The sequence below is a fragment of the Ammospiza nelsoni genome, chromosome 7 (assembly GCF_027579445.1).
Source record: "Ammospiza nelsoni isolate bAmmNel1 chromosome 7, bAmmNel1.pri, whole genome shotgun sequence".
NCBI lineage: Eukaryota > Metazoa > Chordata > Aves > Passeriformes > Passerellidae > Ammospiza > Ammospiza nelsoni.
The window spans coordinates 13,375,220-13,394,904 of NC_080639.1; the positions used below are offsets into that span (position 1 = coordinate 13,375,220).

At 42.1% G+C, this 19,685-nt stretch overlaps 2 protein-coding genes across 5 annotated transcripts; both read left to right on the forward strand.

Moving 5' to 3' along the window:
- Positions 1-1,162: 1,162 nt before the first annotated feature.
- On the forward strand, positions 1,163-12,079 carry LOC132075320 (caspase-8-like). 3 transcript variants are annotated; one of them, XM_059475626.1, is made up of 9 exons: positions 1,163-1,402; positions 5,089-5,418; positions 5,619-5,724; positions 6,921-7,059; positions 8,121-8,209; positions 8,848-8,959; positions 9,993-10,163; positions 10,302-10,482; positions 11,220-12,079. In XM_059475626.1, exons 2-9 carry the CDS (start codon positions 5,108-5,110, stop codon positions 11,350-11,352), a joined length of 1,242 nt encoding a protein of 413 aa, XP_059331609.1. In that variant the 5' UTR covers positions 1,163-1,402; positions 5,089-5,107; the 3' UTR covers positions 11,353-12,079. The 3 variants fall into 3 exon arrangements, with proteins under 3 accessions (XP_059331609.1, XP_059331610.1, XP_059331608.1); XM_059475627.1 differs by having other exon boundaries at positions 10,305-10,482; XM_059475625.1 differs by having other exon boundaries at positions 9,993-10,482.
- A 2,870-nt stretch (positions 12,080-14,949) lies between these two features.
- On the forward strand, positions 14,950-19,562 carry LOC132075319 (caspase-8-like). 2 transcript variants are annotated; one of them, XM_059475623.1, is made up of 7 exons: positions 14,950-15,257; positions 15,503-15,608; positions 16,703-16,838; positions 16,928-17,043; positions 17,530-17,668; positions 18,203-18,704; positions 18,996-19,562. In XM_059475623.1, the coding sequence occupies exons 1-7, from the start codon at positions 14,950-14,952 to the stop codon at positions 19,129-19,131; spliced, it is 1,443 nt and encodes a 480-aa protein (XP_059331606.1). In that variant the 3' UTR covers positions 19,132-19,562. The 2 variants fall into 2 exon arrangements, with proteins under 2 accessions (XP_059331606.1, XP_059331607.1); XM_059475624.1 differs by lacking the exon at positions 16,703-16,838 and having other exon boundaries at positions 15,161-15,257.
- The last annotated feature ends 123 nt before the right edge of the window (positions 19,563-19,685 follow it).

Consider the following 19,685-nt stretch of genomic DNA (forward strand, 5'->3'; position numbering starts at 1 on the left):
ACTTGAAGTCACATTTATGCCACAGATAAGAAAAATGTTTCATCCTTTAGTGGAATATATAACACTGGGATGGAATTGTGATGTTTCTGGCTTGCAGTTACTGTTCAGAATTGATGCACTCATTTTGTATGTTCAGGAAACAAATTTTTATCAGTCTGGAGTAACCATTGACTTAGTTTTGTGGGATCTTGTTTTCATTTTTAGTTTGGTAGATAGGGAATGCTATCGTGCTCTTTTTCTTTTTCTGTAGAGACTTCTGCCTCAGTAATCACTGGGTAATCTCCACTGGGTAATCTCCAGTGAAATCATAGATAGGTAAAGGCAATCAGAAGAGTCTGATCTTACTGAGCCTTGAGTTCCATGGGGGGAGGGATCCACCCTTGTGAAGTGTGAGACTGGTGAAGTCTCCCTTGCTCATAAGAAGTTTGTTTAAGCAGAGTTTACGCTATCCTGATGTGGACTATTCAGTGTATTTCACCTGTGAGTGTTGAGGGCTGTGTTCATGTGGCTGCACAGTGTAATACCTGGTGCATTCAGTGGTACTTGTCAGTACCAAAGGCATGGCAAGCTGGAACTGGAGCTGCAGCTGCCATCTTTGGCATTTCTGTGTTATCTCCTGCAGGGTGTTGTGAGATGGAAGTTTGAAACTCTTGGGGAGAGTGTGTTGGTTTTGTACAGCTCAGGTATTCATCAATCCTCACTGTACACACTGTACACCTTTCCTGTATCCAGTGACACAGAGCTGTGCCAGAAAGATACTGGTCACAAACACAAACAAACAAAGAAATGTGGTCAGTTGCTGTTGAGGCTTACTGGTAGCATACAGACCCATGCACCCATTCTCCACCTACAGAATTAAGGAAGGGTTGTGTCTTGTGCAGCCCCTGCATAGACAGATTTAAGTGGAACTAGTGTAAAAAGTCTTCTGGGGAAATTGCTGTCTTGGCAAGATCATTATCTTAAAGTGGTAAAAAAGTTTCTTGGTCTCCTGTCCCTCGTGTCATTTTTGTGCAGGAGATGTGTGTCCCGCCCTGTGCCAGTGCAGGTGATAGTTGTTCCAGTTGCTGAGCAGGCAGGAACTGCAGCAGTTTTTCTTCCTCAAGACCACCCTTTCTAGGGACATGAAGTTTTGGCAGACTGTACAAGGAAAAGATTGGGTCACTGAGACAGTTCTGGAGGAAACCAGAGTGCAGGGGAGCTAAGGGAAATGAGGGAGACTAATTAAACAAAAGGACAGTAACTTTTCCAAGGAGGCCGAGAGGAAGAAATCAAAAGTGAAACTAATAGTGCCAAAAGGGGTGGAACTTCAAGCTGCTGACTGAGGAGAAGCCATTAGCTGTCCGTCATAGTGCATATCACGGCACGGGGGCTCTTTCAGACTGCAACTGAAGTCCTGGTTCAGGTAAGACACAGAAGAAATTATGGAAGGAAAGAGATGCTGAGACTTGGAATGGCATGGAGACAAACATTTTGGACCTGAAGATGAAAAAGTACTTGTGTTCCTCTGTGCTGTTCCCAGCCTTTGGATGGTGGAGCAATTCCTGCCTGCGAAACAAGGTTTTCTGATCTGTTACTAGGGTGTGCCTTTTGGAAGGAATTTATACACCTCATTCTATCAACGGATGGGGTATAGTTTGAGTTTGTAAAGATAGATAGGTTGAAATCCATGAATGACTGTTTTCATTGCAAAATTTTAACAAATTTCAGCACTCCTAACTCACTTCATAGTTCTGCTGTGAGGCTCTACTGAGTCTGGTAGCCATACTGAGTGCTCTTTCATTTCCTGCTTCATGGAAGATTCCAGCGACTTGCATGCTGGAAGTCTTTTCATTGAAGGCTAAATTCTTTACTTTAAAGAGAATGAAGATGTAAGAAGTTAATTATGTTCAAATTCTCCTCTAAATGGGGAAGTATATTGCATAAATAATTTCAGAAGACTGTTCAGTCGTTGATTTCCCTGCATTTACTGAGTGCTGCTACTGAATTTGGTGCTAATAGTTGGCTTTTTTTTAAATTTAAAAAATATCTTCCTGTTAAAAATAAACTGGAGTGAGTTGGAGAGGGACTTCAGAGAAAGGGGGTAAGTCATGACAGATTTTGTGATATAGCAAGGAAGTGGGATTGAGATATTTTAAATGAAAATATGTAGATTCAGCCGTCTCTGGTTTTTAATTAGGATTTGTGTATGAAAGCAGAAGTGCTGAGCTGTGCTTATGCTAGAAAGCACTAGGTATGCTGCTTAGTTGTTGCTGTAAAACAAGAGCAAAACCTGATTACTTCATGGCTTGTTTACCATTTTTTTTCTCACAAATTCTGTAATAATCAGTTTTCTGAAAATGGAAGTAGCTGAAGTAGAGATTGCCTGCTTTATTAGCATTTTATTCATTTTTTAGCATTTTATATATGTTATTGTAACATATTTCTTGGAAGTCATGTGATAATACTGTATTGTAAAAAAGGCAGACTTTTCCTGGAACTTTAGAGATTGGCTGTCTCACTTTCTTCAGAGTTGTTCTCCCATGTAAGTGATTTGAAATTACTACTACAATTAATATTATTTTTACTGGTATCAGTTGTGCCTTTAAGTTAGTAAACTGGAGAAAAATACAGCGGCACTTAAATATTGTTTTAATTGTGCTCCCTGTAATTACAGACAGACTTTAAGTAACATATAGGTGACACATCTGTTCTAACTGCAATAACTTGATGGGTTTGAAACTTACAGCCTTTGAGAAATAAAATGAAAATTCTCTTTACAAGAAAGTTTTGCTTCTATAAGCAATATCTCTTGTATCATAAATTAAAGGCATGATTTATGTGAGAAAGAAGATAACTTCATAACTACCTCCCAAGAAAATATTCTTTCCTTTGTAGTTACAGAAATATAAAGTCAAGTAATCATTGAGGTTAAGCACATTAAGATACTACTGGCTTATATGGGCTGAAGGACATGGATTCTTGCCTGTTTAAAAGTTTGGTTTGAGTGGATTTAAAGAAAACAGTATTTTGGGGGCAGAACACAAATTGGATGTGCTGTGTCACAACGTGTTTCACTGTTTATCAGTTTACTTGAAATGCAAAGGTTTAAGATTCAGTTATACATTTACTAGATTCACTTGTACATTCACTCTTGCTAGCCCACACAACACTGACCAAGGGCTTGCCACAAAAAGCTCCTTTGCTGTCGAGTGGTCCTTGGAGGAGAGCAGAATACAATTGTTTGCTAATTATTATTTCCAGTTAGTCAGCTGGACTACCTTGGGGTACTGTTACTGAAAGATCTGCAGTAGCAGTAAATAAAATGGATTGCAGTATTCCAGTAGTGCAGGAGTAGGAAATTCTCTTTTGTCATTGTTGCCTTTTCTGTCTCCCATTGCCAGTGTCTGTAAGACAAGAGACCTGTTCTGAATGCATTTATATAGTTTCTCTTCAGAGATTCCCAGGTGTCTGACACCTTGGGCAGAGAAGATAAAGTGGCAAATGGATATCTTACTAGAAGGAAGAAGAGACAGGTCGTTTAAGTGCCAGCTGTAGGCTGATTTGTCTCAAGCATGCTGAGCATTGCTACAGGAGAGGTGTGATCAGGGAAGAGGGTCCTGAGACAGTGGGGCAGCACTGGGCTGAGCCAGCTCCCTGCTCCACCCTGAGATTTGTGCTCCATCCCCCAGCCCAGCTCCCTTCTGGGGAAAAGGTGTCAGTGCACAAGTGAACAAAACACATGAGTCTAATTTAGATAATGGCCATGCACCAGGTTAACTCCAGCAGGACACGGACTGGGCAGATTGGGCACACACCCCTGCCCCCCTTTATGCCCTTTCTGTTCTCTCTCCATCTCCAGACTATCCATTTGGCAGCATCAACACAGAATATAAGGACTGGGGATATTCTTTGCTTTCTTCTCTTTCTTGGCTTTCACAGCTATAATATTTTACCCCCTATTCTATTTTGAAGTTTGTTGTGGGAGGGAGGAGCTTGTGGAGATTTTTGTGGCTCGGGAGCCAGCACCTTTTGAGGAGTTTGTTGTGGGATTTGTGAAGTGTACTGTGCAAAATTAAGGGCTTGATAGCCTCCCCTCTTGTGGGAGTGTATTGTATAAATTTAAGGGCAGGTTAGCCAATACCTTTTGAATTTAAATATCAGGCTGGGCTGGTTGCTGCAGTTAAGAAGATGGTACAATCAAAAAATGAGACCTCCTGACACATGTCCAGTGTCTTTGTTCAGTTTGAAAAGAGTTTGTAACAGACACCAACATGCCCATGGTGTCAGCAGAGCTAGGTCCCTTCAGTGTCAGAGGGGATAGCTGGAAGGCTTGGAATTTTCTAACTTCCTCTTGTGCTCAAAAGTTGAGTCCATAAGCCAAGTTAATTATTTCTAAAGCTGATGGAGAAAGTGGAGGAGAAGGGAGGTGATATTCTATGCTCAGTGAAAGAGCTAGTTTGATAAGAATTCTTCATGGGCCTTTGTAAAAGGGATGACATGATCTCTATTTGCTTTTAATATTACAAATTCATTGAGAGCTGGGAACTGAGTTTACTTGATGCAGATAAACCAAACCAGGAAGAGGTGCTTTGGGTAAGCTGGCCAGAAGCAGTATGAAAAGAAAGGAGAAGCCAGGTAGCTTAGAGTAGCTATACTCATGTGGACTCTCAGTTCTGTTATGGTGTAAAATTTGGCAGTCTCATTTATAGCATAGTCTATATTTCAGACTGGCAAGTGGCTGTTTCTCCCAAATGATAGCAAACTTCAAAAGCCCCAAACCCGAAGAAAACAAGCAGCAGCCTGCCAGGCCTTTACATCCTATACATTGGTACTCCCCACTGTCCAGACACACCATAGGAAGCAAGAATAATCTATGACTTTCTCTGCTAATGTCACTTAGTACAGAGATTTCAATATCCTTTGTAAAGTCCAGAGAACTGAAGGAGTTAAGCATCAAAGCTATGATAGCAAGACAGCCCCTCTCTATGGAAATACTTCTGACTGCATGTATTAATTTTGGGCTATTGGACACGATGTGATACCTCTTACATAAATCATGTTGTTGCACTTACTTACTGACAAATGAAATCAACTGCTGTTTGTGTTTAGATCCAAATCCTGATGTGAAATGAGTACAGAGTTCCGCAAACTGCTTTTTGAAGTTTCTGAGGCTTTGGTGACAGACGAACTGTCAGCTCTTAAATTCCTCAGCCTGGACTATGTTGCCAAGGGGACGCTGGAAACCATCCATGAGCCCAAGGCCTTCTTTGAAGTTCTGCAGGAGAGAGACATGATTGAGGCAGGGAACCTGTTCTTCCTGAAGGAGCTGCTCTACCGGATCCGTCGGATCGACCTCCTGTCTGCCCACCTGGGCTCCAGCCGGGAGGAGATGGAGAGGGAGCTGCGGGTCCCGGGCAGGGCACAGGTGTCAGATTACAGGTAAACACGGGAGCATGCACATTACAACAGTTCAGTGTCAACTGTCTCTTCTGTCTGCACTTTTGTCTTGTGAATATCCCAGCATAACTGTGTTTATTACACATGAATTCCTGCCATTGTGAGTTTTACATTTTGCAGTTCAAATGTTTAATTGTGGTGTTTACTTCTTTCTTGAAAGTCTCTCTATTGTTTATTGTCAGGCAACTGCTGTATGAAATTGCAGAGGATTTGACTTCAGAGAATGTCCAAAAAGTGAAGTTCCTGCTCCGAGGACCACTACTAAAGAGCAAGCTCCAGGAAAATGCTGTATGAAAAGTAGTCTTGAGAAGTTTTTTGCAAGGCTAGTTCAGAGTCCTCTAGTTCTTGTAAGAAGGGAGGAAAGAGAAAGAAAGAGAAAGTCTGCTCTCATGAAAATCTGGTTTGAAAGAACTGTGATGTTAGCTAATAACTGCTGTGTGAAAGAATGGATCCTTATTTTTTGCATTGTATCTTTGCCTTTTTTTCTCTCCTGATTCTATTTTTTCTCCACCAGCTGTCTCTTTAATCTTATCTTCTTGCAAAATCCATCATGCTCTTCCTTTAATCTTTGCTTGGCATTTATAAGACAAATGTCTTTATAAGAAATATGCTATACCTAAAAAGAGTGATGTTCACTAAAGGAAAAACAATGTTTTGGAGACAGAAAATCAAGTTCTAATGTGAGTTGAGTCACAAATTTTTATGTGTCAATGGGTATACTTTCTTATTTATTATAATTTGGAGTAACAACATACTGTTAAGTTTCCCCAAAAGTATTAAGAGGTTGAGTGAGCTAGTTTAATATTTGTAATGAGCTGAGTTATAAAAATGCTTGGTATTATTAACAACCTTCCTTGAAAGTCCTATTTGTATTGTGGCACATAGAGGAAAATTAGCAGATTTACCTCCAACTTGGTGGACAATGGAGCTTTAATAAACAAAATTAGTACCAAACAACTTTCCTGTGATGGAAAATGGCATAGCTAAAGAATTTAGCAGCACCTTATCAGAACACAAAGGCACAACAGGATGTTATGTTATCCTCATCAGTGCTTTGTACTGCTGAAAAAAAGCAGGATAGCCTAGTTATAGGCAATTTCTAATTGTCCTGCTTTAACCTTAGTGATGATGGGTTTATTCCATCCTTAGTGATGGATGTGGCACTTGCTGCCATGATCTAGTTGAACAGTTAGAACATCGGCTGGACTTGATGATCTTATAGGTCTCTTCCAGTCTTGAACTTCTGTGATTCTGTGATTCTGTGATTCAGTTACATAGCATCTTGATCCTTGCTTTGATGAGTTTTGGAGGAAAAAGTAATAGGTCTTTAGCTGGTCCCTGGGAATGAGGATGTTGTCTTCTGCCCTGCTGCAGAAGTCTCTGGGAATGAGGATCTTGTCTTCTGCCCTGTTGCAGAGCTGCCTGATACTGTGGTTATCAAAGGTCACTGGATGAGTTTGGTTCATGTGTTTTTGTTTTACCAGTCAATGTTGCAGGTCTTTCTGGAAATGGAAATAAATGGGATAATTGAGGAAGATAACCTGACAATGCTGAAAGATATATTTCAGGGATTTAGAGCTGACTTAAAGAAAAAAATTGATGCCTATGAAGAAAAAAAAAGAGGTAAATTTATTTAAGCTGTTTAAGAACAGATCTGGGGGCTTTTGCAGGTTTTATACCTTCATCCTTGGCAGCTTAGAAGTCCAGTAAAAAGGAAGAGACCTTATGGTACCCTAGGACAGGCAGAACGGCTCTGGAGGACTCTGATTTCTGAAGTTTTCTACTACTTCATTATCCCATCATGGATTTTTGTATCTATCCTTGAAGTATGTTCTGTCCCTTGTAAATGGCCTTCTTCTGCCTTCTCTTTGCCTTAAATGCAATTTATCTGTTCAGGAAAAAGTGCTGGTTTTGGACCAGCATAACTTCTGAGTGACTGCAAGAGACAGGAAGTGCCAGATGACTTAGGGAAATTTGTGTTGGGAGATTGTCAGCACTATCTCCTGTTAGCCAGGCCCTTTGCTCTCAGTCGAAGGGAAGTCCCTGAAAACCAGTCACTTGGCTAAAGTGTAACTTTTTGTAACCAGATGGGAAATTTCAAGGACTAGATGTATATCCTGGCTGTTGCAGCTGAGGTGGTGCTTTCTGGCACCACAGCTGGGTGTTCCTTTGGGAAACAGGATGTCTCACTCAATAGCAACTTCCTTCTGAAGGACTCAGGTCGTGAGTTTCCTCAGAAACATTTAAACAATCCATGCAGTACCCTACACAGCTACCCAGCAGTTCTCCCTGCATGTCTTTGTGCTGCTCTCCTCTGCTGGTGTCTCTAAAAGAGCAGAAGATAATTGCTAAGGTAGGCCATTGCCAAGCAAGTTCTGTGTTGGGGAATGGCTCTCTAGCAGTATCGTTATTATCTTTTCCTCTTGATAAGTAGAATAAAAAAAGCATGTTTTGTAGAACCCTGACAATTAAATTTAATTTAAACTCGTTTTTGTAACTTGTAAAATGAGTACTGTGATTTTGTGTCCTTGGTTAGAGTCGTGGATTTGATGATTTCTTTACTTTTTTCAGAAATTTGTATTCAAAGAAGTGCTCTGAGGAGATCTTTCATTATGCTGGTATTTTGCACAGTGGAAGATTTATCCTTGTGGTTTTGAAATGTTTGTTTATCTTCTCCTTCTTAGAAAAGTATTCTAGGGAAGAAGTCCGCTATCCTGTGTCTGTGTCTGTGTATCCAGAGGAACAAGGAGCAGAGGGGGAGGCAGCAAAACAGGTGAGAAATGCCTCAAGAGTACCTTTAAAGTATTTATCCATCTTCTGGGAGAGGGAACATAAATTCATAACACTAAACAGGTGGAACAGCCAAGATGGAGGGGTAGGCCTTGGAACAATTCTTATTTTCCAGACAAGACCGAGCCTTCTTTGTGGGGACCTGATTGTCAGCAACATTTTAAGCAAGATATGAACAAACAGTTGAGTGAAGAAACCAATCTTAATGATAATGGAGACTGGGACATTAAAGTCCTGGCCAGGATACTCCTGAACAGATGTGAAGGGAATAGCAGAACCCCCTGCCTCACTGGAATTGCACAAGAACCCTCAGAGGAAATGGTGGGGTGCAGGAACTTTTCCTATGCATATGCAAATTTGTGTTTCTGGATCCTTTATCCCATGTCAAAATATCCTGACCGAAGAGACAGAGGAGAAGGGGTTCAGGGAGACAATGCAGATTTCTGTCCTCTGTAGCTAAATTGTATCCTTAGGCTTTTTCTTTTTTGTTTCTTAGCCTTTGTGATTTTCTTTTGTGCTTAGATAATGATGGACCAGCAATCTGTATATAGTGTATTTTTCTTTTGAATGTCTGGCTTTGCTTTCCTACCTGTTTTTTGTTTGTTTGTTTTGTTTCTGCAGTATGGGAAAATATATAAGATGAAAAATAACCCCCATGGTTACTGCTTAATTATTAACAACCACATTTTTAAAAATCCACATCACAATAGAGAGGGAACATTGCAAGATGGAGGTAAGTACTTTTTAAATTCAATTACTGGTTTGGTTTTTTTCCTCTGATAATTCTCAAAAACAATAATCTAATCTTTGCTGTGAAGAAGAATCATGTCCATGGTACTCTTTGGCTTCCAGAGACTGGAGTGACAGTCATGGTACCAAATGGAAATATATAATTTCCAGCATTTAGCTGATGGCTTAAAGAAGGATCTACTTTTTGTTCTAGGAAAAAGGTATTGTCTTAATTTGTTTTATGTACAACTAGAGAAAAAGTGATTATTATTCCATCTTTCCAGTTCTTGATTGTTTTCAGTTCTTAGCTTAGAAAAATATTTTAAGTCCTCAATTTCTCTTCAGTGCTCAAATAAATGCTCTGTAACTTTCCTTAAAGCCTGTCTTTCTGCAATCACTTTTAAGATAAACAAGAATAAAAAAGTAAAGTCAGGTTCCTGAAAGGACACATCACAGATATTTTAACTCCATCCAGCCCATTTACAAGGTGCTTTCTTCCCAGGTACTTCCTCTCTGCCCATACAACAATTAGGCCACCATTTGCTGAGAAGTCTTCCTAGCATTTGTGAGCAGTTTACTCTGATTCCCTTCTTGCTGCATCAACCATTCACACAGAATGAGGGACCTACTTCATTTAAGAGTGGCAGGATTTGTCATTCAAAAGAGGTGGCACTTCTTTTAACTTGCCAAGTGTTGTTCTTAGGCATCTGAGACTACTATGCAATGCATAGTTAAAGTTTGGGTTAACACAGTAAACTTCACTAATTTGTACCAATACAACATAGAATCTAAAATCTGTTTTTGTGTTAGACAGCATGATACTTAACCCACTTGTGTTTAAAAAAAATAAAATTAGGCAAGTTAGGCATTTGGGTTTTTTCTAATAGGATTTGGCAGACTAAGAGCCAGTCAGGTGATTTTACTGATGGGATCTGAACACTTCTGCTAGTATCTGATCTACTACAAAGACACTGATGTTTCAGCATCTTCCTTGTCACTGTGTATGTGTAACAAGTTTCTTCTGATTTTTTCCCCAGAGGCTGTGAAGAAGGTCTTTAAGTGGCTTCAGTTTGAGACAGTTGAGTACATGGATCTAGAAGGAAAAAAAATATATGACACAGTTGAAGAATACAGCAAGAAAGATCATAGAAATATGGACTGTTTTGTTTGCTTCATTTTCTCCCATGGTGAAAAAGACAAAATAAAAGGTGTTGATGATGAGTGTGTAAATATTGAAGCTTTAGTCTCCCGCTTCACTGGAACTAATTGTCCTTCTCTTGCTGGCAAACCCAAGGTGTTTATTATCCAGGCTTGCCAAGGCTCTGAACGTCATCCATCTGTTGCAGTAGAATCAGACTCTTCTGGACATCTTGAAGTGGATGCTAGACCTTCGACTTCCATTCCTGATAGGGCTGATTTTCTGATTGGCATGGCTACAGTGGAGGACTACCTGTGCTACCGCAGTCGCAATACTGGCAGTGTTTACATTCAATCCCTCTGTGAGAACATGAAGTCGCTCTGCCCACAGTAAGTACTATTTCTAATTCTTGTACATTTAGAGTATTGCAGATGTGCATACTTAAGCATGCTGTGCTGAAACACAGTGGTTTGCATTTGTGCAATTAATGCTTTTGCCATTCAGGACAGTGGAGAACAGTATTTATTTTAAAATTGGGCACTGTCAGTCTTCTAAGATAAGCCAAAGTATAAGTGACTTCCCCTGGTTTTCCTGTGACCAAACCAGGGTTGTAATGCTGCAACGTTACACACAAACAAGCGTGTGTGTGTGTGTGTGTTTTTTAACATTTTTTGACTGAGAATTTTTTTTTTCTTCTGGTGATACCTGACTAGAGGTGAATTTGTTGAGTGATTACACAGACAAAACCCCCCAGTGCTGTGCAGGCATAATTTTCATTGTTGCCTCCCACCCATCCCCTCATAAACTTCATTTAGAAAATAGAATTTCCCTTCAGATATCATTTTCTCATGGCGTGAGGAGATGGAGAATGTGTAGGTTTATTTCATCTTGGCGACCTCTTCTGGCTGTAACCACAGCAATGCTAGATGGAGGTTGCTTTTATTTCCCCCAAACACACTGAATTCTGTGGTTATTCAATGGAATGTGCAATTTCAGTGGCAATAGGGTGAGGAAGAAACCAGCCTTCCCTGGCATACCACTTTAGTGGGGCAAACACACATCACAATCTTGGCTGAGCTGCAAGTACCATGTGTCTCAGTGTAACTTCTCTTCATTTTTGTTCAAGGCGTGTGGATCTCGCAACCATCCTGACAAAAGTGAACCATGAAGTGGCAACAAAAGACATAAATGGATTTAAGCAAATGCCAAAGATAACATCGACACTACTGAAACTATTGATCTTTGAAGTTCCACAATGAAAAGCAGACAAGTAAGAATACACTCGGTTAGGAATGACATCTGGGCTTTGACAGAGAAGCAATCTTACATGAGAAATTATCTGGATCTATGTAGTAGCCCTAGCCCTTTAAGGAGGCATAGGACCTAAACTTTTCAAATTCCATATTGAATCAGTCTTCCAATACCTGAATCTGTAAGAGTCGGGTAAGACTGTGGAAAACTACAAATCGTCATGCTTTTTTCTCGGCAGAAGCAGTGGAGTATGTTCAATCTGGGTTTCAAGTGAGAAAGGACTTCCAAGTAGTACTGTAAAAGTTATTGGAATTATCAATAAAGTCCCATTTGTGTCTGAGTTAAGTCCCTAAAATCTGCAAAAAAAGAACAGATTCAGAAAGCTGGATGCATTCCCAAGCAGCATGTGTTAGGTTGTAACTGCCTTACCCAGAGGTGAATCGTTGTCTGTCTTTGGAAGCTACAAATGTTCATGGAAAATAACATCCTGCTCCAGAAGGATCAAAACCCCATGATTATGTTAGTTTAGTTCTTTTCGTCTAAATATTTGGTTTATGTCAATCATCTGCTTGAATAAACAGCCCGACTGTGTAAGTTTTTCAATAATAAAAGTTCTCACTTTGCTATTTCTCAGAGTTCTCAGAGCACAGTGTCTTGAATGAATGTGGAATACTGGAAAGAAGTTCTGTAATCATGTTTCTGTTAGAATAAATTCTCTTGGTTTTTGTATCACCTCAGTTTGCGGTGTGTTCCTCTCTTGGATGAACTTTCTGAGGGACAGTCAGCATGACAAACACTTTTACCCCACAGAAGTAATTTTGTTCTTGTTGGAGTATTTGTTGGCAGCCACCCCAAGGGGCAGCAGCTGGAGAGATGGTAGGAAAGAATAAGTTCAGGACTGTCACGATAACAGCAGCTGATGCCAGTAGGACAATTCAGTAACTGCTTCCTCTGTGAGAAACTTGCTGGAAGGTGGCAGCAGCTGCAGAAGTGAAGTTGTACATCTACAGCATTTCAGTTTTGCATATTTCTGTGTAAGAGTTCAATACACTCAGACCAAGTTCTTTCAGCTATTCTACATGAGACAGAATTGGATATCAAATTTAATTATTTGGTATCTTTGGGGATACACAGGATTTTGATTTGGTAGGGTAAGACAGCTACATAGGTGTGCTATCTGTCATGACCCTGGACATTCCCAGTCATGGTGGAACGTGGGTGGAAGCCAGCTCAAGCCCATTGTTCTTCTCAAACTTTAAATGTTTTATCAGTTGTCCAGGTTTTATACTTTTATGTTGGGTTGGGGTCAGCCACTTATCCACACCCTCCATGGTGGTCTGGCTTGCTCAAGAAGGCATTATTCCTTGTTAATTGTCTTGGGGTACCTGATGATTCACAGATGCAAATGTCTCCTCTAAAACTAAGGTCACTCTCCAATCCTGATGTTGAGGTAAATTGGACTTTCTTTATTATCTGTTCTTCCCTGAGATGGTGTGGGTTTTTTTGTGCTTCTCCTCTGAGCTGTCCTTCACTGGAAGGGGGGAGGGGGGTCTATAGAGGGTGCTGATCAGTCACAGCCTGTGATTTAAATTAATTTAAGTGATTTGGTATTTTGTTCTGCCTGTTAAAATCCAGCTACCTCCATAGTATACTATTATCACTCATGGATGAAGACCTACTAGGAGGAAGAGAAAACCCCATCAAAATCCTTTAAAGAACCACAGAACAGCCATACTGTGAATTTATATGTAGGTCATGCAGCAACCAGGCAAGGAGAAAACACACTTTGAGTTTTGTGTTCTGAGCAAAGTGTGGCTGGTGGGGTTTTGCACATATTTGTGTCCCTCCCACAGAGCTGAGTGGTAAGAAGGAAGTTGGTTCTGCAATTTCCTGACTGTTTTTTCTCTCTAGTACAAGCTAGACAACAGTGAGTGGCAATTACTTTTTCTCTGTGAAAGCCCTCAGCTTTGTTTTTACTTTGCCTTTTCTCTCCTACCAGCTCATGGCTGGGAGGCCAAATCCAGTCAAAAGCCTGGCACTTAATTCTATTTTGTTTTCAGACAGTAGAAGCACTGCCACCAGAAAGTGGGGCCAAAAGTCTGGTAGGAAAGAAAAAATGAAAGCAGGCAAGATCAGAGTGGTGCTATTTGAAAAGGAAAACACTTGTAAGAGTTGAGCTGTTAGCTAAAGAAGAAATAATGCTGTCCAGGGGCACGAGCCCTTGCCCAGTCATTCACATTTTGCTACCTATTCTTTCAGTTTAACAGCAGTGTTGAGTGTTCAGCCTTTTTATTCTGACCCCTAAAAAACGTGGGCATATTCTCTCTGAAATTATTCAAATCTGCCTCTTTTCAACTAGAGATATTTCAAATTATGAACAGAGAATGGCAAGTTTAATCTTCAATGACTTCTTTGCAATGTGCTAAGAAATATAAGTGAGATCTTTGGGAATTCATTCACTCTGTGTGTCCTTTCTGCAAGTGTGTCTTTTCTTGTCACTCTGTTCTGTTATTGACAGCCACTGGAACTCCCCAGGTCACAAACATGGCTGGCCCTTGTGGATGCCAGCCACACATGGCATGTCATCCTGGACACATCTCCTGAGCTTGGCCTAAGTCTTCCATGTCAGTTTTATATGTGCAGTCACTTTGTGTTTAGGCCTGATTTGTCCAGGTATGTGAGTGCAAAGATGGATCCATATGTCCTTAGAACAAGATAGCAAGATGTTGAAAAGTGCCTTGCCTTTTGGATTCTTTCCACCTTTGACCCAACTTACCATGCATATAGTAACCAAATATCTTGCATAGGGGTTTGAACATTGATAAGGCATTTCTAGGATAACAATGAACAGATTTCTGTTTAATATATTGTTAAAGTGTTTTTTACTGGATTTTTGGGAATGGGATGCTGGTTTCAAATCGGTGCTTAGCAAAGATAAAGAACATTGGTTCTTTATTGTACAGTATGATGTGCTGAGGGTTGCTCTCTGGCTCAAAGTGAGCATTGAGTTTTTAAAAGGTTGGAATTCCAGTTGGTAAAATCTCTCCCCTCCTCTTGTAAAACACTTCTATCCATGGTGCTGCACCAGAAGGTGAAGTGGAGGTGGTGCAGCATCCCAGGGCCCTTCACCAGCGCTGTGCCTGCTCCTGTTGTAGAACTGTCCTGAGCAGATGTGGGACGGGTGGGAAGGGAGCTGTTTTCCATGGCTGGTGGCTGTTCGGGGCCGAACGCCGGCAGGGAGGGTGCTGCCTTTTCTGACAGCAGCCCAGAAGGCTCGCAAGGAGGAAGGCGAATCAGTGGTGCTATAAAAGCTTCCTTCTCCTTCTATTAAAATCGCAGTGGTTTAGCCTGGGAACCAGCGAGAGGCGACAGCAGGAAACGCCCGGGCAGAGGGACACCTTTGCATCCGCACTAGCCGGTTCGGTTTGCTCAAGAACGGGCTCTAGAACAGGCGGAATTGGGAACAGACAGATCCCAAGACACCCCGTTACCCAAGGAACTGTGCGGTATTTCGCTCCGGAAGTTTAAATCCAGAAGGAAGCACCGCCCCGGGTCGGGTCGGGCTCCGCCCTTCGCCCTCCGGCTTGCGCGGCTGCGGCGCGGCCATGGAGCTGCCCCGGGGACGGCTGCTGGCGGTCAGCGACGAGCTGGACGGGGCCGAGCTGGCGGCGCTGAAGTTCCTCTGCCGGGACCACGTCCCCTGGAGGAGGCTAGAAGCCGTCTGGACCCCTCACGACTTGTTCGAAGCGCTGCAGGAGAAGGGCTTGCTGGAGCCGGGGGACCTGGCCTTCCTCAGGGAGCTGCTCTACCGCATCGGGCGGATCGACCTCCTGGTGGCCCACCTGTGCTCCAGCCGGGAGCAGGTGGAGAGGGAGCTGCGGGCGCCGGGCGGGGCGCGGGTGCCGCCCTTCAGGTGGGTGAGGGCGCCGGGCTGGGCCGGCCCGGCTGCGCGCCTCGTTCTGTCCGGTACAGCCGTCACCTCCGCTCAGCCGGGCTGAAGGGTTTCCCTTCAGGCGGTCCTGGGCCTTGCGTCCTCCATCTCAAACGGGAAAAAAAGGGAATATGTGCTGGGGGGGACAGTAGACAAGAGGAGTGGTGCATAGTACGGAGTTGTACTTGGAAACACGACGAAACAATGCCCTCCACTTCTTTTTCTAGATACTTGCTCTTTCAGCTGTATGAAGATGTCATCGAAGACGAGCTGATGTATTTCAAGTTACTTTTGGCCAACGAATTGCCAAAAAGCAAGCTAACCCGTGAGACTGTAAGTATCTCTGTAATACTTTTTAAAATTATTACTGTAATCCATGGAAGAAAACACCACAAGAAAAGGGGTGCCCCTGGTTGCACGTGGGACTTGTTTGTGCTGGTGTCGGGCACAGCTTTTGCAGCAGTGTCACAGCCAGCTGTGCCAGGAGTGCCAGGCACGGAGGCCATCACATCCAACACATCCAAGCATCACAGGGAACTTAGGACACTCAGTGGCCTTAATAAACAAAAAACTGATAAGCACATTTACTTATCTTACCCAACAGACTTTTTTTTTCTCAGTCATTATCAAATATAGAAAATGATCCACTGTGGATATTATTTTATATGTTTTTTTAAATGCCAAAAATACAGACCTAAGCAGCAGATTCTTCTCAAGGCTAAGTCAAATAAGTTTGAATTTACAAGTAGCCTTGCAGATCCAGTGCTTTTATGTTGTCCCAGCCTGTCCCAGTTCTGATTCCTTGGTACTTTGTTCTGTCTAATAAAAGTTTTGAGGATTTTCTTTCTTTTCTTAGAGGGGAGACTGTGAGAGCTGTTCTAGTAAATTCCTGGGGTGACCACTGTGCTCTGCCACTCACTGATGAGTTTCTGTCCCTTGGGTCCCCTTTTGCTTCAGAGCAATCTCTATACCTCACATGAGGGTATAGAGATTGCTCTGAAGCAAAAGGGGACCCAAAGGACAGAAAACCCTTTTTGCCAGTGCTTAAGATGGTCACTGCAGTAATTCTTTTGTTTCACTTGAGTGCACAATAGCCACTGAAAGTTGAATGAAAACAATCCCTAAAAATATTGTTACATTCCTGTAGATGTCTTGGGTTAGATCTTAATTAGATCTTGGCACCTCTGAGCTACAGAAAGGAAATGAGTATGTTTTGAGAAGATGTTGGTACTTAACAGTACTTGTAGGTTTTGTTGAACTAGGATTAACTGGCTCAGCTGAGGTAGCACCTGAGCTCCCAGTCAGCTGGATTGACTCTCTGGGCCACATGTGCTGTCAGTACATTAAAGCTTTGGTGCACATGCTGCAGCTTTCTCAGTGGCAGCATGGAGGTGCCCTGAGAACAAACTGCCTTTCTGATTACCCAGACAATGCTTGACGTTCTCACTGAGATGGAGAAGAAGGGCCTTCTGGGGAAAGACAACCTAAGTATGCTGAAGAGTCTCTGTGAAAAAATTAACATCAGCCTGTGGAACAGAATTGAAGATGGATTAAAGCTGTTTGGTAAAACAGAACAAACCAGCCTCTTCCCCATAGTTATTCTTGAAGTGATGTATAGGTGTTGGACAGCACTGATCATGAATGCTTTGCAGGCCAAGAAGAGATGCTCATCACAGAGGAACAGAGGGGCAGCACAGGATACCCTGAGGGACATCTAGTGTCATCTGTAGCGCCTGGTCCTCCTGGCAGTTTTAATGACCCTTCCCAGGTAAGTTAGTTTATTTCTTAGAAACATCATGATTTTATCTTAGAAGAACTCAGCCCTCCATGAAGTGAACAGTTGTTCTAAGATCAACTGTTAAAAGCCCTATCTAGAAAAAGAAAAATGCACAACTCTGCATCCTTTATTCTGAAGTTGTGTCACAGGCACAGCTGCTGCAGTGTTGTACTTCAGAAACATCTGCAAGGATAGCAGGGTAGGCTGAGTTTATGATACCAGGAATTAGGCAGCTGGCTTGGCACCAAGATATGCGTGAACAGTGCACCTTGTGTGGGCTGAGTCTGCTTTGGTGGTCCTGCACAGACTGCCAAAGGCAGTGGGGCAGGGCACTGCCAGGCCCTGGGAGCAAAGCTGTTGAGGGAGAGCTGCCTGGAGAGGAGGCCAGCTGGCTCTGGACCCTGCTCTGCCACTCACAACAGCTAAGGAGCACTTGGAGGAGAGTGTAGGAGCTTCACCAGGAGTCTTTCTTTTCAGCTGCTTGAAGCATACAAAATGACCAGCCGACCCTGTGGAGTGTGCCTGATCATGAATAACCACAATTTTGCAAAAGCTAGGGAAGGAGTGCTGGAACACAAATACATGAAAGATCGGAATGGGACAGACGTGGATGCAGGTACAGTGAATGTTAAAGATGAGTTTGCCAATCCTTAAAAATAGAAATCTTGTTTCTCTTTCTCAAGAGAAACAAGTCTGAATTTCAGTCTTCCCTTTCTAGGATTACTTTTGTTGTAGTGGCTCAGTTGGCTCGGTTTACTGAGCTGACAAGTCCTAATCAACTCATCAATTTATTAGTGCCTGACACTGAACAATTCACTTGCATTTTGCAGTTTTAGTGAGGTGACTGAAACCTTAAGCAGCACCCTGAGCCTGGACTTTACAAGCTAGGCTAGCTTTGCATCAGCCTTATGCATACTAATTCTAAAATATGCAGAAATATGCAATAAAACCTTTTAATGCCAGTTAAGGGAACACGGTAGAGATATGATTAGTGATTAGACTACTAGAGTATTTTCAGACCAGGAATGTAGCTACATGGGTGTAGTCATGTAGCAGATGACCAGTTATATCTAGAAATGCAATCTGCAGTTGCAGAGTCCAACTTCCATATAATGAAATGTCTCAAATTTCCCTTCTCTTTGCTTTCTAGCGGCTCTGAGGAATGTCTTCAGCAAGCTTCATTTTACAGTAGAAGAATATAGAGATCTCACTGCACAAGAAATCCGTGAGACTGTGAACATCTTCCGGAGTGCAGACCATGAGGACAAGGACTGTTTTGTTTGCTGTATCCTGTCTCATGGGAAAAAAGGCATTATATATGGTGTTGATGGGCAGGAAGTACCTATCAGGGAACTGACCACTTCTTTCACTGCACAGAATTGCAATTCACTTGCTGGAAAACCAAAAGTTTTTTTTATTCAGGCCTGCCAAGGTGAAGCTTTCCATCAAGGTGTGACCATTGAAACAGATTCTGGAGAGCAAGATTCTTCTGTGGAGCAAGATGCGAGGCTTCAGCTCGAGTGCATCCCTGCAGAGGCAGACTTCCTCCTGGGCATGGCCACCCTGCAGGATTACGTCTCCTACAGAAGTCCCAAGGAGGGAACCTGGTATATACAGGCACTATGCCAGCGCTTGGAGTACAGCTGTCCTCGGTACCTATGTTTCCAAAAGATTATTTTTGCCAACACCTGAATTTTTCTTCTGGATGACAAGAATTTGATTTAGATGCAGAGGTAGATGATACGAAGTGGGAATACTTGCTCAGAGTGAAAACAGTGATGTAGGACACAGCAGCACCATGCAAACTGTTCAAAGCAACTTAGGGAAGTGCTCTGAAACCTATTAAAAACAGGAGCTGTTAGCACTGGTGTATATAAAGATAGCAAAAATGTTATTTGGCTGATGTTAACTGCCTAACACAAACTGTACTTGTTTCTTTGCAGAGGGGAAGATATTCTCACCATCCTGACAGCCGTAAATCAAGAAGTGAGCAGAAAAACTTGTGAGCGGGGCACAAAGAAGCAGATGCCACAGCCCAGTTTCACCCTGAGGAAGAGACTCATCTTTCCTGTCAACTAAATGGGAGGCAACTGCAAGCCAGAGAGCTGCTGCAGCCTGGAATGGGCTGGTTTCAGAATTCAGTCAAACACAACAGACTTTCAGTGCCTGCTCTTAGCTCAAGGGCAGATATTTTTAATTTAAACTACAATTAAGGATAAAAAGCCTTAAGAAATTTGTATTGATACATTAATTTGTATTAATACTTTATACTTGAGAACATCTCTGAGCTTGTCTCTGATTTATTTCTGATCTATTTAGCTGATCTCTCTCAGTGTTTTGCTGGCAAAATTCTACTCAGTGTCTTCTTATCAGCTCTACCACATTGCTACTGCTGTCATAAGGTATTTACAAGGCAACTTTTAGAAGACAACTGTTATAAAGCTTTGTGTACTTTATGCCTAACCTTTGCAAAATAAAGGGAGGAGTGCTGTAAATTTTATAGGATATAATTGGCTCATATCTGTGTGTTTTGTTACTTGTTTCCTTCACTTAGAATCATCCATTCTTAGTAGCTTGGTACACTTCAAGGTCAAGTTAAGCATTTGTTACCTGGCATCCTCAGCAGGATCTGT

Excerpts from the sequence above, each read along its gene's own strand:
- LOC132075320 (XM_059475625.1), top strand. The coding sequence starts at position 5,108 with ATGAGTACAGAGTTCCGCAAACTGCTTTTTGAAGTTTCTGAGGCTTTG. Across the intron at positions 5,725-6,920 it reads GCAAGCTCCAGGAAAATGCT|TCAATGTTGCAGGTCTTTCT; the intron begins GTATGAAAAGTA and ends TTGTTTTACCAG. Across the intron at positions 8,210-8,847 it reads AGGGGGAGGCAGCAAAACAG|TATGGGAAAATATATAAGAT; the intron begins GTGAGAAATGCC and ends TTGTTTCTGCAG.
- LOC132075319 (XM_059475623.1), top strand. The coding sequence starts at position 14,950 with ATGGAGCTGCCCCGGGGACGGCTGCTGGCGGTCAGCGACGAGCTGGAC. Across the intron at positions 16,839-16,927 it reads AGATGGATTAAAGCTGTTTG|GCCAAGAAGAGATGCTCATC; the intron begins GTAAAACAGAAC and ends AATGCTTTGCAG. Across the intron at positions 17,044-17,529 it reads GTTTTAATGACCCTTCCCAG|CTGCTTGAAGCATACAAAAT; the intron begins GTAAGTTAGTTT and ends CTTTCTTTTCAG.